The sequence below is a fragment of the Babylonia areolata genome, chromosome 8 (genome assembly GCF_041734735.1).
Source record: "Babylonia areolata isolate BAREFJ2019XMU chromosome 8, ASM4173473v1, whole genome shotgun sequence".
Taxonomy (NCBI): domain Eukaryota; kingdom Metazoa; phylum Mollusca; class Gastropoda; order Neogastropoda; family Buccinidae; genus Babylonia; species Babylonia areolata.
Window position 1 is genome coordinate 42118469 of NC_134883.1, and position 26103 is coordinate 42144571.

The 26103-nt window shown below is 40.5% G+C and overlaps 2 protein-coding genes across 2 annotated transcripts in view; both read left to right on the forward strand.

Annotated features, from left to right (window-relative positions):
• The first annotated feature begins 7726 nt into the window (after positions 1 to 7726).
• On the forward strand, positions 7727 to 18227 carry LOC143285186 (uncharacterized). The gene is made up of 4 exons (XM_076592421.1): positions 7727 to 8232; positions 14822 to 14963; positions 15724 to 15896; positions 16897 to 18227. The coding sequence occupies exons 1-4, from the start codon at positions 8172 to 8174 to the stop codon at positions 17001 to 17003; spliced, it is 483 nt and encodes a 160-aa protein (XP_076448536.1). The 5' UTR covers positions 7727 to 8171; the 3' UTR covers positions 17004 to 18227.
• A 4912-nt stretch (positions 18228 to 23139) lies between these two features.
• Positions 23140 to 26103, forward strand: part of LOC143284823 (uncharacterized) — a 39259-nt gene continuing 36295 nt past the window's right edge. Inside the window, exon 1 of the mRNA XM_076591875.1 lies at positions 23140 to 23633. Coding sequence (XP_076447990.1) covers positions 23573 to 23633 — 61 coding nt within the window. The 5' untranslated portion in view covers positions 23140 to 23572. The remainder of the gene's footprint in view (positions 23634 to 26103) is intronic.

Sequence of the window (26103 nt, forward strand, 5' to 3'; positions counted from 1 at the left end):
ATCTATTTCTTCTTAATGTGCTTGGTGGTTTACTTATTTACTTATTGAACAGTAATCATTAGACTACCTTTGATAAGGTGTCGGCCTATTTTGTATATACATAGATGGAGATTCACATGAACGCTGAGAGACTGTTGTCTGCATGTGTGGAGTAGTCTCTCAGACTTTTCTTTGTTTATGTTTAATGTCTGTTTTTCTTGGACATGAAATTGTGAACCCCATGTTATTATGGCATGTGTGCTAATGACATTAAACAGTTTCAGTTTCAGTTTCTCTTTCTCTCTCTTTTTTTCTCTCTCTCTTGCTATCACCATATATCTCTACATCATTTTCGCTTGTTGTGCACTTACGTTACGTAAATAATATTTCTGTAAGAAAAACTTTGGCTAGGTTTAGAATTGGAAGGTCATTTTTGAATTGCAGTTTCTTTCAATTTAGCTGTCGCATAAATGCAAATGATTCTTCTTGTCCTATCTGTAAAAAAATGTTCCTGAAACAAAGATGCATTTTTTGCTTAAATGTCCAAAACACACTGAACACAGGAATGAATGAATTCCTGTTAAATATCACAGGCATCCATCTGTTTAAATCTGCGTTACTGGTGGCAGCAAAAAACAAAACAACAGTGATAAATGTTGCTAACTTTGTGCACGAAGCTCCAGACACAGGAAAGCAGAATTTACGTTTTTGATTCTTTCTTTTTCGCATTCTTTACTCCAACTGCAATGGGCCAAGGTCTATACAATTAAACCCTCTTGATTCTATTTCTTTTTTCTCTCTGTCTTTCTCTCTTTCCCTCTCTTTCTATTTCTCGTTCTTTCTCTGCCTCTCTCTCTCTCTCTCTCCTCTCTCTCTCCTTCTCTTTATACACACACACACATATATATATATATAATTCTGATTATATATATATATATATATATATATACATATACATACATATATTGTACAACATAATATTGGAGGGAAACAAGTGGAACTAGCATCTAAACAAGTTTTTCCGTTATTCAAAAATAACTTTGGACAGATCAGAAAAGGAAATGTAAAACAGAAACCCTTCAAACACTGCAATCGGGAGCTACCTGAATTCTCTGTGTGGGGAATGAGCCGATTGTGTGCCTGATATGACTGCAGTTTCGTCCCCTGTGGACACCTCAGATGTCTCGGCATTGGCAGTGAACTATTATCCCCTACAGCAAGTCATCCAAAGACATCAATCATAGCATGGTAAAAATCACTATCCAGTGACTTCCAAAAGCAGCCCATGATGGCCAAAGTAAAGAACAGGTAAACAAACAATACAACAAAACATACTGTTCGACCAACAAAAAAAAAGGTTATAAATAGAACACCACGTAAATAATCTATCTTTGCAACCTCACTCTTGGGGATTCGAAAAGGATGCAAGGGAGGTAATAAATGTATACAAAACACGAGTGCTCAGAACAACTCAGCCGCTATAAACCAAGCATTGTCAGGCAAACAAGCTCTAACACAGAGGAAGCCTTGTGCACAGTAGCCTTTACTGGATCTCCGAAGAGATCCCATCTGCTACCAGTTCACCAAATTAAGACCGTTCGACAACATTATTGTGGGGGAATACAAGCGTGGGTTGTTACAACAACCCTTCTGTTCAGTATTTGAAAGTAACTTTGCAAAGATCTGAAAAGGAGATGTAAAACATAAACCCTTCAAAGACTGTTTTTGGCAGCTGTTTGAATTCGCTCTGTGGGAGAGAGTAAATTGTATGCGTGATATGACTGTAGTTTTGTCCCCTGTTTTGGACCATCCGTGGTACAAAGATTAATTTTCGCTGGAACTGAGCGGGTGGATCAATGTGCGAAAAAAAAGTCGCAATGAATATTTACAAAGTCACAGAAACTTGTATTCCATATTCATTACAAGAAGGTTATTCTCTACTGGAGAAAACTTGCTGGAACCATGTCAGTAAACTGAAACAGGAGTCTGACCCTGTCTGAGAAAATACTAAAAATAGATCGCGCAAAATTGATCACATGTTTTCTCTTGAAACAAACTGCAGAAGGCTCACTAGTCTGATATTAAAGACTTCGAGTAGATGCCATAAAAACAATATGTACTTCTAATGTGACTTGCATTTGCGGTAATCTATCAATGTGAACAGTTGAAAACATATCTATCCCTTTCATTTACAGACTCTGCAGTTCCATCTGCTTCCATTCGAAACGTTTTATATGATAATCAACATTTGTTTGAAATAGTTCAGAGTTTAATTAGGAGCCACATTGGCTCTTTGTTGTAATTTTACTGGTTGACTAGTTTGTTTTATCTTCTTTATATTCCTTTTTTACGTTAATTGACGATAGAGGAACAGGGAAAGTAATGATGATATAAGGCATGTGTGGGGTGGGATGATGGTTTCGTCTAAAATCACAATTGTGGATCGACAAAAGAACGAACACACAAAATCAGACACACACACACACACACACACAAGCAGACAGAGAGAGAGAGAGACACAGAGAGAGACACAGAGAGAGAGAGAACGACAAAGGCCCAGCATTACGTTTCAGCGATTTCCAGCCTCATCTATACATTATACATAGCAACAATTGCTGAGAATCAAAAACAAAACATTCCACTTTGCCCACGTCGTTCATTTTAATCAAACTTCGATGAAACTAAACTGCTTCAGTGTTTAAAATGAAAAGGGGGGTGAGGATGGAATGAGGGGGTGGGGGGAGGTAAGAAAAGACAAGCCCACAACAAACCGCCCTCGGTTTTTTTCCCCACGTATGATAGTCAGTCGTGTCCGACTATGACCATCAGAACAGCAGAGGAGGCAACTGCTGTCCCGATTATCTGGGCGTGCTAGAATTTGATTATAGTGGAGAGTGTCTTGCCCCAAGTTAAATCCCTACTCTCGGCCAATAGGGTTTTAGGACAGTCGGCGTTGGGATAGTTCCCAAAGGTCAACTAGAACCCCAAGGCTGCAGCACACAAAGAGCCAGTGCAATCTTGCCTCCTAGTCTGATAGTCATAGTCCTTCACAAAAGACTGTAAATGACTTCCCATTGCAAGGGAAAAACCATTGATCATACAGCTCTCACTTTGCTGTTCGGCCATTTACAATAGTTGGAAGAATAAATCCGAAAAAAATTGGTAATTTCAAATCGGAAGGGTGTAGGGTGGGTGGCGGGGAGTTGGGGTAGGGGGGAGGGTTGGGGATGATCTTGACCTGCCACAAATGTTAATGTCGGGGGTCATTCGAAACGAGCCTAGATGGAGGTGAAGGGGTGGTAGGGTGGTGGGGTGGAGTGGTAGTTTCAGGCTATTACACCGTGAAGGGAGTGGCTGCTTTTCGCAGTTAACGTGAAGAAACAATGAGCCCTATTTCCTTAGTTACAGGTTCTTTAGTGCAGTCTATTTCCCTGGTTACAGGCTCTTTGGTGCAATCTCTTTCCCCAGTTACAGGCTCTTTGTTGCAATCTCCTTCCCCAGTTATAGGCTCTTTGTTGCAATCTTTCTCCAGTTACAGGCTCTTTATTGCAATCTATTTCCCCAGTTATAAGCTCTTTGTTGCAATCTTTCCCCAGTTACAGGCTCTTTGGTGCAATCTCTTTCCCCAGTTACATGCTCTTTGGTGCAATCTCTTTCCCTGGTTGCGGGCTCTTTGTTGCAATCTATTTCCCCAGTTATAGGCTCTTTGCTGCAATCTCTTTCCCCAGTTACAGGCTCTTTGCTGCAATCTCTTTCCCCAGTTACATGCTCTTTGCTGCAATCTCTTTCCCTGGTTGCGGGCTCTTTGTTGCAATCTATTTCCCCCAGTTATAGGCTCTTTGTTGCAATCTATTTCCCCAGTTACATGCTCTTTGCTGCAATCTCTTTCCCTGGTTACATGCTCTTAGGTGCAATCACACTGCGAAAGTTTCACCACGTTTAGGTACGAAATAGAAATTATCCTTCTTAGACTTAGCTGAGTATACCTGTGCAATGCAAAATGATGGCCTTGATCACGTTACTGAAACACAAGGGCAAGGCCGGTTCTGGAATGGCGGGGGTCGGATCAAGTTTCTGTTTATTTCCTGTTGCGCAATTCCGAAGTGTGATTAATTGGAGAGAGAAGGTGAGGTGGTGGGGGCGCTCTCGGGTATGTGTGTGTGTGTGTGTGTGTGTGTGTACATGCGTGCCTCCATGTATTTGTTGTACATCTACTACTGCTGCTGCTTCTACAACTACTACTACTGCTACTACTACTGCTGATAATAACAACAAAAACAACAACAACAACAACAATAACAATAATAATAATAATAATATGACATTAACGTCACTAGTAGCAGCAGTAGAAGTAGTAGTAGTAGTAGTATCATCATCATCATTATCATCATTACTATTATAACTATTATCATCATTGAAATATTTTGTAACACCAGCCATCGTGGCCAAGTGGCTTGCGTCACGGACTGTCGGCTAGGTGGACGCGGGTTCGATTCTCAGCGGAGGTTGTTTTGCTTTTTTTCAGCCCACGGCCAGCTTTGTAATGCGTGCCACGGGCTTAAATGGGAAGACTGGACAACACAGCCAAGTATCACCATTTTGCGGATACGTTTGTGGGTGTGCTGCTCCAATTTCCTGACCAAAACTGCGGGTCTGTATCTCTGGCGATTTTTTGCAGTGTGTTGGAAGGAGGGAGGAGAGTGCGTTTGAAAGTGTGGAAAGTCATTATAATGGGAAAGATTACAAAATGACATGATCGTTGTTTATCTGTTTTTATTACCAATTTCACTTTCTGAGTTGCTGTTTGCACGAAATATACGAGGGTCATTCAATAAATAAGGTGAATTTTTCAGTATAAGGACTTCTAATACAGATAGAAGCTTACTTTTTTCTTTCTTTCTTTTTTTTTTTCTTTTTTTTTTAACTTCTTTTTCACATGGATTTAATTTGTTTTGCAGATTAAAAAAAACTTTGAGAGTTTTGGCGATTAACAAAGATGGCTGACCAAGAAGCATGCTCCAGGATTGAACAGCGGTCAGTTATCAAGTTTTTGGTTGCTGAAGGGTGCAAACCAGTTGAAATTCATAGGAGAATGTCAACTGTGTATGGTGCCACATGTTTCAGCCGAAAAATTGTCTACAAGTGGGCTAAACTGTTTAAAGAAGGACGGAGCAGTGTTGAGGATGAAGACAGGCCTTGAAGGCCTACAGAAGTGAGGTCTCCTGAGGTGATCGAATCAGTCAATGACCTCATTCAGTCTGACAGAAGGGTGACAGTGGATGACATTGCAAGGACTTTGAGCTTATCTGTTGGGACAGCACACAAAATTGTCCATGATGACCTTGGCTACTCAAAGGTCAGCTGCCGGTGGGTGCCAAAGATGCAAGGCCTCACACAGCAGCCCGAACGGTGCAGACCATCAACGAGCTGGGCTGGGAACTGCTCCCTCATCCCCCTTACAGCCCAGACCTTGCCCCTTCAGACTTTCACCTGTTTGGTCCCTTGAAAGCGTTCACGAGAGGCACGAAGTTTGAAAGTGACGATGAAGTCAAAAGTGTTGTGAGCGACTGGCTGAGACATCAGTCCAAAGATTTTTACGCTGAGGGAATACGGAAGCTTGTGCACAGATGGGAAAAGTGTGTGACAGTGCTGGGAGACTACGTTGAAAAAAAAAAAAAGTAAGCTTCTATCTGTATTAGAAGTCCTTATACCGAAAAATTCACCTTATTTATTGAATGACCCTCGTATATATCTGTGTGTGTGTGTCCATGATACCATAAATTTTAATGTATATCCTACGAGTGTCTCTGTGTTCCTGTGTATGCTACCACGCGCGCGTATGTGTATATGTGTCTCTGTTTCTGTGCATATAAATGCGCTTGCAGGTGTGGATGTGCGCATGCATATTTACCTACATGTATGTGCATGCGCTTATGTGGGATCTTGTTGTCTTGTCGTCATTTAGTTTTAAACTGTTGCTCGACATTCATGACAGCTTCAAAGACACAATCCTGTAGAGAGTAGGGAAGGGCTGTAGTTTGCAGAAGAATCGGAATGAATAAGTTGTGTGTGCCATCTGCAAACAGTTTGAGAGTCAATAAAGAAGAGTAAGAGGAGTGTTATGCGTTGCACAAGGTACGAAAAGTGTCGGACCAAGAATAGGACCCCAAATTCAAGAGTTTCGGAAGAGTTGTTACCATTTATAATAACCCTGTGTGTGTGTGTGTGTGTGTGTGTGTGTGTGTGTGTGTGTGTGTGTGTGTGTATGTGCGCGCGCGTGCGTGTGTGTGTACGTGCGTGCGTGTGTATGTATGTATGTGCGTGCGTGCGTGCGTGCGTGCGTGCGTGTGTGTGTGTGTGTGTGTTTCAGCTAGTGCACACTGCACACCCGCGCAGACGAAAGCAACCTGGTTGTGTTGATATTTTTTTAATAGAACTAACACACTGCGGATTATAGAAACGAAAAACAGGTTTTTGAGTGTTAGGAAGTACAGAGAGGCAGGACGGCAAACAAAAGGGAGGGACAGATTGAATGCTGATGAGCTCGTGTGTACATAGGAGACGCGTGTGTGCTTACGTGTGTGTGTGTGTGTGTGCGTACGTGTTATGTGTGTGTGTGTGTGTGTGTGTGTGTGTGTGTGTGTGTGTGTTATATGTGCCTCTGTGTGTGTTTTCTTCAGTGTAACGTCTATTCACTATAAGTGTTTTTAGACAGAAAGGAGTAAAGTTGTGTATAAAGGAAAGGGAATGCATGTGAATATTAGTGTTAAAAAAAATAATTTAAAAAAAAGTTCATGTTATGTTTCAGAGGAAAAGTATATTATAAGAAAAAGTCTAAAGAGGTTGTGGTGTGTATTGAATGAGTTGTCATGGGAAGGAGAATATGTATATGCATATCACCAAGTATTAACCTACAACAATGTAAATATAAATAACACTATTAAATATAATACATCAAAAGAGGATACCAACTGGACTGGAGTTTAAAATTTCTGAAAGCATTCTAAGCAATGAATAATCATTCAAAATCTTTTCAGTGGCTAATGAAATATTGGAAGAAAAGTCATCAACTACATCTTTTGGAAGTAACTGTCTTATGCTCGGACAATGAATGAGAAGATGGCTTACAGTTATTTGCTTACCACATATACATTTTTTTTTTTTAATTTTGTACGAAAGGCATTTAAACGAAGTCTATACATTAGACTTGTAATTTGTCTTGAATGTGCTGCTGGTGTCGAATTTAGAACATGTTTGGGATTAGCTGCATTCTTTGTGTTTACACAACATTGGTAATATTGATTATTTGAATCTATAATTTCTTAAATCGATTTCTAGATACATTTTCTATACAGCTAATGCATTCATGTAGATCTAACTGGATGTCAAGTTGTATTACGCCTTCGAAATTACGTGCTGCTCTTCTAGCTGCTTGGTCTACCCACTCATTTGAAGATATTCCACAGTGCAAAGGGGTGTGTGTGTGTGTGTGTGTGTGTATGTGTCTGTGTGTGTGTCTATGTGTCTGTGTGTGTGTCTGTGTGTGTGACCGCGTTCATGCCATTGCGTGTATGCGTGTGTTTGTGCGCGCTCCTGTGTGTGCATGCACATCAATGTCAGTGCGCACATGCCCTTCTGTAGGAGGCGACAGCTTGTGCACATGCTTACGTGGGAGGAATAAGGGTCTGTGAGTTTTCCTTTTTGGCTGCGCGCAGGCATACGTTTGTGTGCACGTGTGTATGTGCGTGTGTGTGTGTCTGTCAGTGAAGTTACGCATGCCATTACAAGCTAATACCACGGGATTATCGTTCTAGTAAGAACAAATGACGCTTTCTTTGTCTTCTTTGGTGTTGTACTCCGTTGCATCCATGCTTATGTTACGCTGACTGAACATGTGATGAAAAAAACTGGATCAATAATGAAAGCCATGTAGCGCGCTTGTGGTGGTGAGGCGAGCCAGCCTGTAGAACGTGTGCCCGTCTCGATATCACAGCACACACGTATGCGGTGGGCCTATCTCAAAACTCCCCCCCCCCCCTCGCCCCCCCTCCCCCCCACAAGGACAAGGATAAAACAGGATCTTGTGTTGTGCGCCTTTCCGTGTGACTGAATTGAAGGACTGGCCAAAAAAAAGCTGCTTTTTTTCCGTGCGAAGTGAACCAGTGTGTGTGTGTGTGGCCGCTGCTGTCGACATGGCTGGTAACAGGATTGCTGTCCTCACCCTTCTGGCTGTACTTTTTGTGCTGTTTACAGGTAAGTTTGTTTTCTTTTTTGTGTGTTGTGTGGTCACGTTTCTACTATAGTGGTGTGTGTGTGTGTGTGTGTGTGTGTGTGTGTGTGTGTGTGTGTGTGTGTGTGTGTGTGTGACTTCAGTATGTTCAACTGCTTTGTCCTAACTGAACTGCTTTAGTAGACTCTTAAGATGTAACTGTTTACACAGTACGCATTTAAGTATATGTAAAGCATTTTATTTACTGTTGAATAATATTTTACAGCACGCATTTAAGTATATATATAAACGTTTTATCTACTGTTGAATAATATTCTAAGGCTTTGGCATTAAAGTGTGGTTTTGTTGTTCTGTATTTAGATAATATAGAAAGAAAACTTGTGACACAAATCACGCTAACAAAGTGCGTTCTTTCTGAATCCACAGTTTCGCGTGACTTTGTTCATGATAAATACAAAAATAAAGGAATTTAAAAAGAAACCCGACTGACAGAATCATATACATCGTCATTGAATAAACAAATTCAATAGGCCGACTAAACTGTATACCCAGAGACCAGGGACTTTTTTTAAGCTGCATTTTGACATTCGTGAATAAATATTTTCGACTGGCCGACTATTCTGTTTATCGGGAAATCTATGTCACCATTTTAACTTCTTTTTTTTTGCTTTTTTTTTGCTTTTTTTTTCTTTTTCTTTCTTTCTTTCTTTGACTCACTTGTGTAAACAAAGTGAGTCTATGTTTTAACCCGGTGTTCGGTTTTCTCTGTGTGTGTGTGTGTGTGTGTGTGTGTCTATGGTAAACTTTAACATTGACATTTTCTCTGCAAATACTTTGTCAGCTGACACCAAATTAGGCATAAAAATGGGAAAAATTCAGTTCTTTCCAGTCATCTTGTTTAAAACAATATTGCACCTCTGGGATGGGCACAAAAAAATAAAAAATGAAGCCTAATTATATGCAAACTGCATTTACTGATATCTTTATAGTTTTTGAATTCTCTAAACTTGGCACTTTGATCTGATATTCTGACACAACAACAAGAGCAGTCATTATTATCTTTCTTTTTTTTTTTTGCTAAGCATGGAAGTTTTATTTATTTTGCAAACGTTTTGGTGCAGATAGTAAAAAAGGGAAATTACTCTGTAATTAATGGTAGGGGACTTAATTTGTTTTAAACTGATCTTTCTCATCTTAAACATTACATTTTGAAATTATACTGAATACATAAAAAGCTTGTGTGTTTTACTCTCAGTGTACAGGGCTTTCACTATGTTCATTCGCCCAAGTGGTCTTTTTCGGAAAATACTAAAATCAATACGAGTGGACTTTACAGAACTGTTGGCTGAGCCGGGAAGGTCATGGGCAAAAATCAATTGCGTACACATATTTATACACATTCAAAGCGCGTGCTCATATTCTTCGCGAACGCGAACGACGACATTTTGTTTCAAGTTGTTGACCTGCCCGTTCAATCCTATATTCAATGGACAATACATGATAACATGTGATGGAAAGTTGGAGAAGGAGACCGTTAAATATTTATTCAGAGAAAAATTTGTGAACGCCTCATCACTTACTGGATAATGCCCCAAACTGCCATAAAAATATGCACAGAATCAGTCGGAATTCACAGTTAAAAATTGTAAACCATGCGAGTTAATACCCTTGAACTGATCACGATGAAACGAAAAAATTTCCAGTCTTGACTTTTCTCAAAATGAAGTCATTTTCACTTCTTACGACGTTTAGAAGTACTTGTACTTGGCTCTACATGTTATTAGTTTAACAAAATACTAAATTTTCATATCAACTTTAAAACTATAAAACTAGAATGAACATAAAAGAGAAATTGAATCAACCGTGTCGTACTACATTCCCGGCGGGTGTAACTAAACTTGTACATCTATCTAGATCTAGTGAAAACGGCTAAATGTTGCAGTGTGATTGCTGCGATAGCCATTAAAAAGAATTTTTTTTATTGCCCCTAAAGATTTTTTGAATGCCCAAGATACACCAGAATAATATGATTTAAACAGCGTTCTCACTGTGAATACCGCAATTGATTTATCGCCCTTTAAAAAAGTATGTTCAAATAATAAATTTTAGAACGTCAGTTAAGGAGCCACGATAGTGTAATGGATAAGGCAGTTTCTTCTCACCCGAACACGCGGGGTTCGGATCTGGTTAGGACTTTTTTTTTTCTTCTTTTTTTTTCTTTTTTAAACGCAAAGCTTTATAATAACAAATACAGAACACATTTTAACAATTAGATTTTTTTTTAAGTGTATCACAAGTGAGTCTTGAAGGCCTTGCCTCTCTTGTTTTTAATGAAACACGATACTCAGTGAGCTGTTATATGCAGAAACGTTATCTTGACAGGGTTTATCGTCGAAAACGGATATCTGGAGATTTGTAACCCCTTCAGTTCAGTTTGTCGTCCGCACCAAGTAGCATTTAACTAACTAAGAGTACAAAGTACTGATATTTTTTAAGTACAAGGACACTTTTATTGAATGTCCTATCTTTTACAATGTTCACAATGGTTATAAAACTAGAGTTATTAAAAAAAAAATGTTGTATTTATTGAGAACCCAAGAGGTTTTATCTGTGAAGATGGTTATTGCATGGTGCATAGAAATCTGATTGAGAGTGCGCTTTCCACCACGCCCCTACCCTATTGTTCTCGTTGTTATTCATCTATCGCGATATTGTATTGTACATAAGTTCTATGTTTATGTTTGCACATGCTTATGTAATTTTGACGCTGATGTTGTGAATTGACTCTCGCTTTTTTTTTCTTCCTTTTTTTTCTTTTCTTTCTTTCTTTCTTTTTTTTCCCAATTATTATTTATGCCCAGAGGGCTGGATGTAAACAAGTACTTTGTGCTTACTCCTTTACCTTCGTAAAATAAAATTTCGTTCGTTCGTTCTCTCTCTCTCTCTCTCTCTCTCTCTCTCTCTCTCTCACACACACACACACACACACACACACACACACACACACACACACGCACACACACACACACACATTGAAGAATTAAATATATTATTTGTATACCGAGTTTTTGTTTATATCGATGTCGCCCCATTTTTGGTTCGTGTGTGTGTGCGTTGTGGGAGCTGCGACATGTATGCGTATGTGTGTTTTAGGGGTGGGGATGTGTGTGTTGGGGGTGGGGATGTGTGTGCTGGGGGTGGGGATGTGTGTGTTGGGGGTGGGGATGTGTGTGCTGGGGGTGGGGATGTGTGTGTTTGGGGTGGGGATGTGTGTGTTTCTGCATTGCGGGTATTGTGGGAGCTACGGAATATAGGAATGTGTGTGTGTTCATATGTGTGAATGTGTGTTGGGGGGTGTGGGGGTTTATAGGTGTGTGTGTGTGTGTGTGTGTGTGTGTGTGTGTGTGTGTGTCCGGGCTCGTGTGTTTTTATATGTAGTGTTCGGTCTGTGTATATTTGTACTTTCATATCTTTGAGACTGCATGTTTGTTACATATCTATTGTGCATGTATGTGTATGAACGTGTGTGCGTGTGCGTGTGTGTGTGTGTGTGTACGTGTGTGTCTGTGTCTTTGTGTGTGTTTGTGTGTGTGTGTGTGTGTGTGTCTGTGTGTGTGTCTGTGTGTGTGTGTGTGTGTGTGTGTGTGTGTGTGCCTGTGTGTTTACTTACATTTATATGCTTATTTGTTCATATACATTTTATCGCTGTCTTTGCCTCTATATTTCATTTTATTTCTTTATCTGTTTGCTTACTTATTTTTGTTCTGTTCTATCTTTAGACTTATTTATTCATGTCAATCTATTTATTCATTAATTTGATGACTTCTTTCTTTTCTTTTTTTTCCTTAAAGGCTTGACGAAGCGTTTTTGGGTCACGCTGCTGGTCAGGCATCTGCTTAGCAGATGTGGTGTAGCGTAGGTATATATGGATTTGTCCGAACGCTGTGACACCTCATTGGGTAACTGAAATGAACTGACCTGTTAACACACAACCTAAGTCTATGTGATGATCCTGTGTTTCCACTGTGTGTGTGTGTGTGTGTGTGTGTGTGTGTGTGTGTGTGTGTATGTGTCTGTGTGCATGTGTATATGCATGTGTGTGTGTCCGTTGTAAAGTTTAACAAAATAAGTTTATCTACAAATGGTTAGTCTCTCGACACTAAATTTGACTAAAAAAGAGGGGGAAATCAGTTCTTTCCACACAGTCTAATCTTAATGACAATATAATTTTGGGAAAGCCACAAATGATTGTACAGACGCCAAACGTTTTGCAGCCAGGTTACTGTTACATTTGAAATTTTATTTAATTATGCATACAAAAACACCTGTATCTGACATACTTACATACTGAATTAATAGCAGTCGTTTTATCATTTTAGTTCAAACAGGAACTTCGGCTTTTTATGGAAGTTACACAAGTGCACACATCTATCAGCAGCAGCAAATTCTGCCAAGTAATGCAATATCAATCTGAGTATGCCATGAGATTTTCTTTTTAAATGGATCTGACTCATCTATAATAATAATAATAATAATAATAATAAAATGAATAAAATAAAAAAAATAAAAAATTAACTTTGATATATGACTCAAGGCATAGAAAGGCTGTTATGTTTTACCCTCAGTGAGAATGTCCTACACTGCCTACATTCGCCCAAGCGGTCATTTGTTGGTACAAGTATCAAAGCAGAGTCTTTTCAAGCATATTCTTAATTGATGAAAACGGACATACATCTATGTTCGCGATGACTTACCTCTGAAAGTTGGTGAAGGAAGCCGCAAACTTGTATTCAGCGAATGATTTGTGCATAGGTCACGTCATGTCCTGTCAAATATCCACGAATGCTCAACAAATGAACAATCGTCGGTCCAATATTTTGTATGTTGAACTTAAGTCGCGCTATGCATGCGTGTTTAAGGTTAAAAACGTTTCCGGGGATTTTGAAATTAGGCTAACTTCCCCAAACTCCCGCTGTTGCATGGAGAGAAACATCAGTTTTCGAAGATGAGCGTTTGTTTCCGACAATAAATAGCCTTCGTGTGTTGGTGTTGTTGTTGTCGTTAATCGCGTCTTCATCTTAAGCACTCTGCTCTGTGTAGACGGATTGAAGAACGAGGTACGATCCGCCCAATAACGGAACATAATTTTCTGGAAAATGAATGAACTTGTCTGGAGTATCATAGGTGTGTGGTAAGCCCGATTTTGTTACGGTTTGTCGAAGCCAAAAAATCGTGTAGAAGACATGGAAAGTTCAAAAGTGGGATTGATCTGCACTATGTCCGTAAAGCAACGAAATCCCGATCGAGGAAGCGTGCTTAAAATAGAATTGCTCCGTTTCTATCGCATCGCACACACAACTTTCGGTTCGACAAACGCTCGTTTCTGACGTGTGAGGAAAAGTATTGTTTGTATCGTTCTGTCTGTAATGGTAACCCCCCCAACCCCATCTTCAACCCCAGATTGAAAGACCAACGCTTTCACCACTCAGCTATTGCCCCCGTCAGCTGCACATCTGATTGTTATTGCTGACTGGCCTGACTAATGTGGAACATCTCCACCCTTAACCCCTAAGGCTTGAGGATGGGATTCGGACCACAGACCTCATGGAATGCTCCTGATTTAAAAAAAAAAAAAAAAAAAAAAAAAATCGGACGCTCTGAGCACTTGCGTATCCCACATAAAACTGAGGCATGTAAGAAGCCAAACGCGGAAGGTCTCACTGTTGCTCAGTGCACAGTCAAGCATAAGGCTACATGAGCCCCATGTCTGATTTGCTTTGTTTGTTGTTTTTTTCTGGCTACGCGTAGCTTCCGAAATCTTATATATTCTATTTATGTGACATTCTACTGTCAATGTAACAATGCATCGTCATCAAACTCATTGGGTCACTTTGACATTTTTTGTCTTTCCATTTTGATCGTCTTCACACGGACTCGAACGTCCTTGATTTACAATAATGATAATACTAATATAGAATTTTTTTTAATAGAATAGATGATGATGATGATGATGATTAGTAATAGTAGTAGTAGTAGTATAAAAGGACATTTTGGTTCGCCCAATCTAATGACACAAAAGCCCTGGGCGTTTACAATGAAGAATGCAAATACGTATCCATACTGAAAACACACGAACACACCCACACACACAAATTTTATCTTTCAGCTCCAGCTCCAATCCACACCCGCTCCACACAAGATACAGACACACACACAAGCGCGCACAAGCACATCTTGACCGTTCAAGGCATTTCAACATGTGTATGTCTAAAAGTAGTTTAAAAAAAAGAAAATAAAACGATACATATATATACATACATACATATATAAAGCAGATTTATCCAGCAACGTCACTTGAGAGAGAACTTTCTTTTACCACTTGAAAAACAGCGTGACATGAGCTCTAATCATCCTCTGACACCATTCAATTGACACTTTTTTATATCTTGTATGTATATATATATATATATATATATATATATATATATATATATATATATATATTACAACTTTAATACTGAATACTTATTTGATGACCTTTATTTTGAATTTTCGTCTTGCAACTTGTACCTCGAGTTTTGTGTCTTCAGCCTTGGATCTGTGTCTGTGTAGGCTGCAAGGGAGAACGCTGCACGACGGGCAGACAGTATGTGTGGCTTGAAGGCTATCGCTACGTCACAAAGTACTGCACCTACGGCTGCTGTGGCACATACCCCTATGAGTACTGCTGTGCAAAGACGCCGACGACGTGGCTGTCAGTGTAGCTCTTTCAAACTGTTTGTTATATAGTTAGATCCAAATGTTGAGGGAGTCTTCCCTCTAACATTCCTTATACATTTCCGAGTTTGTTTATCTCTTTTCTTCTTGGTTTTTGTTTGTTTGTTTGTTTTTGTTTGTTTGTTGTTGTGTTTTGTTGTTGTTGTTGTTGTTTTGGGGGGTTGTTTGTTTGTTTGTTGTTTTTTTTGTTTTTTTGTTTCGGTTTTTGTTTGTTTGTTTGTTTGTTTTTGTTTTGTTTTTTCGATTTCCAATCTGTTCATTTACTTGTTTTGTTCCCGATACTGAATGAATTGTGTTTCCAACCAGAAGCACCTCTCTGAACTCATACCTACCAATTCCTACCTCTGAACGCCTATCTGCCTATCATCCATTTGTTTGTCTGCGTACCTGTCTGTCTGACGATCCACCCGCCTACCTACCAACCTTACTACCTACCTATTTATCTATCTGTCCGTCTGTCTCTTTGATCGTGCACCTTCCTTTGTACCTGCGTACGTGTATCGGTATCCATCCATCTTTCCATCAACCCTTCCTTCAATCCAGCTACCCATCCTTCCAGTCATTCTTCCATCCATCCATCCATCCATCCTCTCATCCAGCCATCCACCAATCCATCCATCCAACATTTCATCCATCCATCTTTCAAGCCATCCTTCCTTCCTTCCTGTCTCTGCACCAACTTGTCTGTGTGGTGGTACTATATTGCTGACGCTGTACCCCTTCTCCCCCAAACGCAGGATTTGGGTCATCGTGGGGGCAGTGCTGGGCGGCATCGGCCTCATCTCCCTCATCATCCTTGCCATCTGCTGCTGCGTCAAGAGGCAAGGTTCTCGGGGGCAGGTGATCCAGCATACTGCAACTCCCATCGCCAACCCTGCCTTCTCCACCACCACCAACATGGCCTACCCGGGTGAGTGGGATACCCGTGGGTGTGTGTGGTAGGGGGAGTGGGGGGGGGGGAAACAGGGGAAGAATGGGGTGGGGATGGGAGGGGAAAATGGGATGGTGGGTACTGGATTGTGTACGGAGGAGGGAGGTGGTATTAATGTGCGTGCAGTGAAGGAATGCGTGTGTGTGTGTGTGTGTGTGTGTGTGTGTGTGCGCGCGCGCGCGCGCGCATGTTTTCCGACCATCTGTGAACATGTCTCATCTGTCATTGTGTCTGCCCCTCCCTCTCTGAGAGTTCTTTATTTTTCTCCTGCCCCCCCCCCCCCTCCCACCCCACCCCTCTCTCTCACTCCCTCCACACACACACACACACACACACACACATTCTCTCTCTGTCGTTACTTTTCTGTGTTAATTTCACTTGAATCATTCATGTGTAGCATTCATGCTAGGGTTTTGTTGTTTTTCCCTTGGTGTGTGTGTGTGTTAGTGTGTGTGTGTGTGTGTGCGTGTGTGTGTTACTCGCTTCCGTTCCGTACAGATGTGAGCGATGTTTTGTCTCTCAGTTTGACGCTGTGTTATACTCGTACATTATACATGTATTAAGTATTCAGTATAACTACATTTATATGCCTACATGTTTGTGTGTCTCTTAGAACAACGGCAGATGTGTAAGTCGGCCAAAGTGCTAATATCTTCACCGTTGGAAAATAAAGATTCATTCATTCATTCATTCATTCTCTCTCTCTCTCTCTCTCTTATTTAATTATGCCTGTCAATCCCTATGGTAATCAGCTTCAACGAGTTCTGCACGTAACACTACACATGAAAATAACCTGTTGCTTGCTGGACAGTTGCTCGCTTGGTTAGCTGGGTGGTTGGTTGGTAAGTTGGCCTTTGGAGAGATGTTTGTCAGATACCTCGAAAAATGGTCGGGACATCGCATGATATCGCTACATACCGACTGACAGATTGTTTGATTCACTGCTTGGCAAAATGATTGACTGACTGACTGATTCCAGGTACAGGCGCTCAGTACCCAGCGGGAGCTGCGCCACCACCCAACTACCCCTACCCCCCTCCTCCTGCTACTGCTGCTGCTGTGACCCCTGAACCCAAGGGACAGTGAGCTATCGGGAAACCCCGCCTTCACAACTTGCCCATGGACATAATATACCCGCTTCCGGTTTTTTTGTTTGTTTAGGGTTCTCTCTCTCTCTCTCTCTCTCTCTCTCTCTCTCTCTCTCTCTCTCATTATTTTCACTGCTAGAATTCGCCTGCTTATATTTGCTGGATTGTATTTTGAGGTCCCATCTTTAAATGAAAAACCAATAAAAGGTTTTTAAAACAATTTAGAAAAAAACGCATTTCATTCGTTTCTTATCTTTACAACGACGGTTTTGGTTCTGGTTATTTTCTTTTCATGCATGGAAAGCTGAGACAAAGTATCAAGATTCCCCCATAAGATGCTGTTCTTTATTCTTTTCTTTTTTTTCTTTTTTTTTTTCTTTTCATCTGTTTTCGTATACACGCTCTTAAAATTTGCTACATTATATGCAAGCAGTCACTCTGAATTGATTTTTGCAAATGTGATGAACTGAATTCATTTTTCCAATCGAAAGGACGGATAATGAAAAGAGGTGCTAGTTGATTTATTTTCTTATTTCTACATTTATATATCAGGTGCGCACGCGTGTATGTGCGTTCCTCTTTATAGGTTTATTTCTTTATTATGATCTTTTTTGTTTTGTTTATTTGTTCTTCAGAGTTACTCTGCACCAGATTCGTACTACTCCTATGATTTTTTTTTTTCTGCATTGTGGTGACGACTGAAATGTATTCATGTTACTCTCTACTTTATCAGGTATAACATGGCGATATGATGTCTCAATATTAATATTACAGAGAATGGAATCTGTTAACCTGTAGTTAAAATCATAAGCATTTAAGCGCCATATGCGCGCACACACGTACGCGCGCGCGCACACACACACACACACACACACACACACACACAATCCACGGTTGCACACACACGCACACACGCAATACAAACGCAGACCAATCCACCAAAGTACCAACCCATGTCATGCAAATAATGCAGACACGCCCGTGCCCGTGCACACACACACACACACACACACACACACACATACATACACACAAACACACACACACACACACACCATATACACACACATACATACACACACATACATACACAAACACACAAGCAATTTTTCCAGCTTCGGCAATGCTTCTAATCTAGAATTACATATTGAAATTTCTACATGATTTATTAACCATACATTACTGATGTTTTGAAGCAGAATAAATTTTTGTACAAAACATATACTTTGTTGTTTGAGCGTGAGAGACACTTTTCCTTTTTCTATACTCCTCTCTCTCTCTCTCTCTCTCTCTCTCTCTTTCTCTCTCTCTTGCTATCACCATATATCTCTACATCATTTTAGCTTGTTGTGCACTTACGTTACGTAAATAATATTTCTGCAAGAAAAACTTTGGCTAGGTTTAGAATTGGAAGGTCATTTTTGAATTGCAGTTTCTTTCAATTTAGCTGTCGCATAAATGCAAATGATTCTTCTTGTCCTATCTGTAAAAAAATGTTCCTAAACAGAGATGCATTTTTTGCTAAAATGTCCAAAATACACTGAACTCGGGAATGAATGAATTCCTGTTAAATATCACAGGTATCCATCTATGTTTAAATTCGCGTTACTGGTGGCAGCAGAAAACAAAACAACAGTGATGAATGTTGCTAACTTTGTGCACGAAGCTCCAGACATAAGAAAGCAGAATTTACGTTTTTGATTCTTTCTTTTTCGCATTCTTTACTCCACTTGCAATGTGCCAAGGTCTATACAATTAAACCATCTTGATTCTATTTCTTTTTTCTCTCTGTCTTTCTCTCTTTCCCTCTCTTTCTATTTCTCGTTCTTTCTCTGCCTCTCTCTCTCTTTATCTCTCTTCTCTCTCTCTCCTCTATCTCTCTCTCTCTCCCTCTCTTTATACACACACACACACACACACACACACACACATATATATATATATATATATATATATATATATGATTTTATATACATATATATATTGTACAACATAATATTGGAGGGAAACAAGTGGAACTAGCATCTAAACAACATTTTTCCGTTATTCAAAAATGACTTTGGACAGATCAGAAAAGGAAATGTAAAATAGAAACCATTTAAACACTGCAATCGGGAGCTATCTGAATTCTCTGTATGGGGAATGAGCCGATTGTGTGCCTGATATGACTGCAGTTTCGTCCCCTGTGGACACCTCAGATGTCTCGGCATTGGCAGTGAACTATTATCCCCTACAGCAAGTCATCCAAAGACACCATTCATAGCATGGTAAAAATCACTATCCAATGACTTCCAAAAGCAGCCCATGATGGCCAAAGTAAAGAACAGGTAAACAAACAATACAACAAAACATATTGTTCGACCAGAAAAAAAGGTTACAAATAGAACACCACGTAAATAATCTTTGCAACCTTACTCTTGGGGATTCGAAAAGGATGCAAGGGAGGTAATAAATGTATACAAAACACGAGTGCTCAGCACAACTCAGCCGCTATAAACCATGCATTGTCAGGCAAACAAGCTCTAACACAGAGGAAGTCTTGTGCACAGTAGCCTTTACTGGATCTCCGAAGAGATCCCATCTGCTACCGGTTCACCAAATTAAGACCGTTCGACAACATTATAGTGGGGGAATACAAGCGCGGGTTGTTACAACAACCCTTCTGTTCAATATTTGAAAATAACTTTGCAAAGATCTGAAAAGGAGATGTAAAACAGAAACCCTTCAAAGACTGCTTTTGGCAGCTGTTTGAATTCGCTCTGTGGGAGAGAGTAAATTGTATGCGTGATATGACTGTAGTTTTGTCCCCTGTTTTGGACCATCCGTGGTACAAAGATTAATTTTCGCTGGAACTGAGCGGGTGGGTCAATGTGCGAAAAAAAGTCGCAATGAATATTTACAAAGTCACAGAAACTTGTATTCCATATTCATTACAAGAAGGTTATTCGCTGCTAGAGAAAACTTGCTGGAACCATGTCAGTAAACTGAAACAGGAGTCTGACCCTGTCTGAGAAAATACTAAAAATAGATCGCGCAAAATTGATCACATGTTTTCTCTTGAAACAAACTGCAGAAGGCTCACTAGTCCGATATTAAAGACTTCGAGTAGATGCCATAAAAACAAAATGTACTTCTAATGTGACTTGCATTTGCGGTAATCTATCAATGTGAACAGTTGAAAACATATCTATCCCTTTCATTTACAGACTCTGCAGTTCCATCTGTTTCCATTAGAAATGTTTTATATGATAATCAACATTTGTTTGAAAAAGTTCAGAGTTTAATTAGGAGCCACACTGGCTCTTTATTGTAATTTTACTGGTTGACTAGTTTGTTTTATCTTCTTTATATTCTTTTTTATGTTGACTGACGATAGAAGAACGGGGAAAGCAATCAGACAAACACACACACACACACACAAAGACTAAGATATGGGGAAATCTAAACAGGCATGTTGTGCGGTCACACACACACACACACACACACACACACACACACACACACACACCACAGGAGGGTGCTCACACACACACACACACACACACACACACACACACACACATACACACACGCACACACCGTAGGAGGGCGCTCACACACACACACACACACACACACACACACACACACACACACACACACATACAGAAAAGTAAAGAGGGGTGGGGAGAGAGAGAGAGACAGACAGACAAAGACAGAGACACAGAGACAGAGACACACAGAGACACACAGAGAGAGAACGACGAAGGCCCAGCATAACGCTTTAGCGATTTCCGGCCTCATTTATACGTAGCAACAATTGCTGAGAATCAAAAACAAAACATTCCACTTTGCCCACGTCGTTCATTTTATTCAAACTTCGATGAAACTAAACTGCTTCAGTGTTCAAAATGAAAGGGGGGTGAGGATGGAAGGAGGGGATGGGATGGGGGGAGGTAAGAAAAGACAAGCCCACAACGAACCGCCTTCGGTTTTTTTCCCACATATGATAGTCAGTCGTGTCGACAATGACCATCAGAACAGCAGAGGAGGCAACTGCTGTCCCGACTATCTGGGCATGTTAGAATTTGATTATAGTGGAGAGTGTCTTGCCCCAAGTTACATCCCTACTCTCGGCCAATAGGGTTTTAGGACAGTCGGCGTTGAGATAGTTCCCAAAGGCCAACTAGAACCCCAAGGCTGCAGCACACAAAGAGCCAGTGCAATCTTGCCTCCTAGTTTGACAGTCATAGTCCTTCACAAAAGACTGTAAATGACTTCCCATTACAAGGGAAAAACCACTGATCATACAGCTCTCACTTTGCTGTTCAGCCATTTTCAATAGTTGGAAGAATAAATCCGAAAAAAATTGGTAATTTCAAATCGGAAGGATGTGGGGTGGGTGGCGGGGAGTTGGGGTAGGGGGGAGGGTTGGGGATGATCTTGACCTGCCACAAATGTTAATGTCGGGGGTCAATCGAAACGAGCCTAGATGGAGGTGAAGGGGTGGTAGGGTGGTGGGGTGGAGGGGTAGTTTCAGGCTATTACACCGTGAAGGGAGTGGCTGCTTTTCGCAGTTAACGTGAAGAAACAATGAGCCCTATTTCCTTAGTTACAGGTTCTTTAGTGCAGTCTATTTCCCTGGTTACAGGCTCTTTGATGCAATTTCTTTCCCTTGTTACAGGCTCTTTGGTGCAATCTCTTTCCCCCCAGTTACAGGCTCTTTGCTGCAATCTATTTCCCCAGTTACAGGATCTTTGCTGCAATCTATTTCCACAGTTACAGGCTCTTTGGTGCAATCTATTTCCCCAGTTACAGGATCTTTGCTGCAATCTATTTCCCCAGTTACAGGTCTTTGGTGCAATCTCTTTCCCCAGTTACAGGCTCTTTGGTGCAATCTCTTTCCCTGGTTACAGGCTCTTTGCTGCAATCTATTTCCCCAGTTACAGGCTCTTTGGTGCAATCTCTTTCCCAAGTTACAGGCTCTTTGGTGCAATCTCTTTCCCTGGTTACAGGCTCTTTGTTGCAATCTCTTTCTCCAGTTACAGGCTCTTTGGTGCAATCTCTTTCCCTGGTTACATGCTCTTAGGTGCAATCACACTGCGAAAGTTTCACCACGTTTAGGTACGAAATAGAAAGGATTCTTCTTAGACTTTGCTGAGTATACCTGTGCAATGCAAAATGATGGTGTGTGTCATCTGCAAACATTGTGAGAGTCAATAAAGATGTGTCAGAGGAGTGTTATGCGTTGCGCAAGGTACGAAAAGTGTCGGACCAAGAATAGGACCCCAAATTCTGAAGCGTTTTGGTAGAGTTGTTACCATTTACAACTCTATGTGTGTGTGTGTGTGTGTGTGTCTGAGTGTGTGCGCGCGCGCGTGCGTGTGTGTGTACGTGCGTGCGTGTGTGTATGTATATGTGTGTGCGTGCGTGCGTGCGTGCGTACGTGTGTGTGTGTGTGTGTGTGTGTGTGTGTGTGTGTTTCAATGTTGTCACATCAACAGCTAGGGCGCACTGCAAACCCGCGCAGACGAAAACAACCTGGTTGTGTTGATATTGCACTCGAGCTTCTCACTCTTTCATGAACGCGCGTGTGTGTGTGCGCACACACACACACACACACACACACACACACACACACACGTTCGTGTGTTTGTTTGTTTTTAATAGAACTAACACACTGCGGAGTATAGAAACGAAAAACAGGTTTTTGAGTGTTAGGAAGTACAGAGAGGCAGGACGGCAAACAAAAGGGAGGGACAGATTGAATGCTGATGAGCTCGTGTGTACATAGGAGACGCGTGTGTGCTTACGTGTGTGTGTGTGAACGTGTGTGTGTGTGTGCGTGTGTTATATGTGCCTCTGTGTGTATGTGTGTGTGTGTGTGTGTGTGTCTGTGTGTGTTTGTGTCTGTGTGTGTGTATGTGTCTATGTGTCTGTGTGTGTGTGTCTGTGTGTGTGACCGCGTTCATGCCATTGCGTGTATGCCTGTGTTTTTGCGCGCTCCTGTGTGTGCAGGCACATTAATGTCAGTGCGCGCATGCCCTTCTGTAGGAGGCGACAGCTTGTGCACATGCTTACGTGGGAGGAATAAGGGTCTGTGAGTTTTCCTTTTTGGCTGCGCGCAGGCATACGTTTGTGTGCACGTGTGTATGTGCGTGTGTGTCTGTCTGTCAGTGAAGTTACGCATGCCATTACAAGCTAATACCACGGGATTATCGTTCTAGTATGAACAAATGACGCTTTCTTTGTCTTCTTTGGTGTTGTACTCCGTTGCGTCCATGCCTATATTACGCTGACTAAACATGTGATGAAAAAAACTGGATCAATAATGAAAGCCATGCAGCGTGCTTGTGGTGGTGAGGCGAGCCAGCCTGTAGAACGTGTACCCGTCTCGATATCACAGCACACAGGTATGCGGTGGGCCTATCTCAAAACTCCCCTCCCACCCCCTCACCCCGACAAGGACAAAACAGGATCTTGTGTTGTGCGCCTTTCCGTGTGACTGAATAGTACGACTAGCCAAAAACAAGCTGCTTTTTTTTCTGTGCGAAGTAAACCAGTGTGTGTGTGGCCGCTACTGTCGACATGGCTGGTAACAGGATTGCTGTCCTCGCCCTTCTGGCTGTACTTTTTGTGCTGTTTTCAGGTAAGTTTGTTTTCTTTTACAGTGTGTTGTGTGGTCATGTTTCTACTATAGTGGGGTGTGTGTGTGTGTGTGTGTGTGTGTGTGTCTGTGTGTGTTGTGTGTGTGTGTGTGTGTGTGTGTGTGTGTGTGTGTCACTTCAGTATGTTCAACTGCTTTGTCATAACTGAATTGCTTTAGTAGACTTAAGATGTAACTGTTTACACAGTACGCATTTAAGTATATGTAAAGCATTTTATTTACTGTTGAATAATATTTTACAGCACGCATTTAAGTATATATATAAGCGTTTTATCTACTGTTGAATAATATTCTAAGGCTCTGGCATTAAAGTGTGGTTTTGTTGTTCTGTATTTAGATAATATAGAAAGAAAACTTGTCACCCAAATCACGCTAACAAAGTGCGTTCTTTCTGAATCCACAGTTTCGCGTGACTTTGTTCAGGATAAATACAAAAATAAAGTAATTTAAAAAGAAATCCGACTGACAGAATCATATACATCGTCATTGAATAAACAAATTCAATAGGCCGACTAAACTATATACCAGGAGACCAGGGACTTTTTTTTAAGCTGCATTTTGACAATCATGAATAAATATTTCCGACTGGCCGACTATTCTGTTCATCGGGAAATCTAGGTCACCATTTTAGCTTTTTTTTTCCTTTTTTTTTCTTTCTTTTTTTTTTTTAATGAAACACATACTCAGTGAGCTGTTATATGCAGAAACGTTATCTTGACAGGGTTTATCGTCGAAAACGGATATCTGGAGATTTGTAACCCCTTCAGTTCAGTTTGTCGTCCGCACCAAGTAGCATTTAACTAACTAAGAGTACAAAGTACTGATATTTTTTAAGTACAAGGGCACTTTTATTGATTGTCCTATCTTTTACAATGTTCACAATGGTTAAAAAACTAGAGTTATTAAAAAAAAAATTTTTTTAAACGTGTTGTATTTATTGAGAACCCAAGAGGTTTTATCTATGAAGATGGTTATTGCATGGTGCATAGAAATCTGATTGAGAGTGTGCTTGCTTTTAACACTATGTCTATGCATGGCGATGTGAGGACTGATAATTTACAAGACGGCTTGTGTCTCGCTATCCCACGATTTCTCTCACTTGAAGAGGAACGGTGGCATTGCCAGAAATCATGGTCGTTCCCTTCCCACGTTTTCTGAGTGTGTTATTTTTTTTTTTTAATTTCCTTTATCATCTGAGTTGGTTTCTTGTCTTTTCCCAATGCAAATCTTAGAGAGAAAAAAATGAAAAGACAGAGAGGAAAAAGAAAGAGAAAGGGGTGGCGACGACAACGACCATCATGATAATCAAAGGTCCGAGTGGAGGCTGAGAGGCCGCGATTCTATTGCTCTAATGTTCAAAGACATGGGAACTTGTGTTTTCATTCACTCATCCTTGCACACCACTGAATACTGCCAAAGACAATGACACACTCAACAAGAGAGGCAAGGCCTTCAAGACTCACTTGTGACACACTTTTAAAAAAATCCAAGCTTTTTATGTATTGAGTATAATTTCAAAATGTAATGTTTAAGATGAGAAAGATCAGTTTAAAGCAAATTAAGTCTCCTAACATTAATTACAGAGTAATTTCCCTTTTTTTACTATCTGCACCAAAACGTTTGCAAAATAAATAAAACTTCCATGCTTAGCAAAAGAAGTTCCTGTTTGAAAAAAAATGATAATAATGACTGCTCTTGTTGTGTCAGAATATCAGATCAAAGTGCCAAGTTTAGAGAATACAAAAAATATAAATATAACAGTAAATACAGTTTGCATATAATTAGGATTCTTTTTTTTTTTTTTTTTTTTTTTTTTTTTTGCCCATCCCAAAGGTGCAATATTGTTTTAAACAAGATGACTGGAAAGAACTGAATTTTTCCTATTTTTATGCCTAATTTGGTGTCAACTGACAAAGTATCTGCAGAGAAAATGTCAATGTTAAAGTTTACCACGGACACACACACACACACACACACACACACACAGACAACCGAACACCGGGTTAAAACATAGACTCACTTTGTTTACACAAGTGAATCAATAAATGCAATAAGACAAAACTAGCCAAGGGTCGAGGGATGGATGGACTTCATATATTACTCACATGAGTAGTGTTACATGTTTGCCTGAGTGTGTAAGTGTGTGTGCCTGAAATCTGATTGAATGACACGGGAAGCGAATGATGAGCGCCCAATGGCAGCCGTCAGACAGCTCTTCCCAGGTAGGCAGCCTGCTGTGCAAATGAACCCGTGTTTGTAAAGCGCTTAGAGCTTGGTCTCCGACCGAGGATAGGCGCTATATAAGTATCCATATCAATCAATCAATCAATCATTTGCATGAAATGAAGTAGATATTAAATACACATCACACACTGAAGAACCTCACAAATATTTCCGCAAATGTCAAACACAAATTTAAACACAACCTTCGCAAGAAATAGGAAATCTCTCT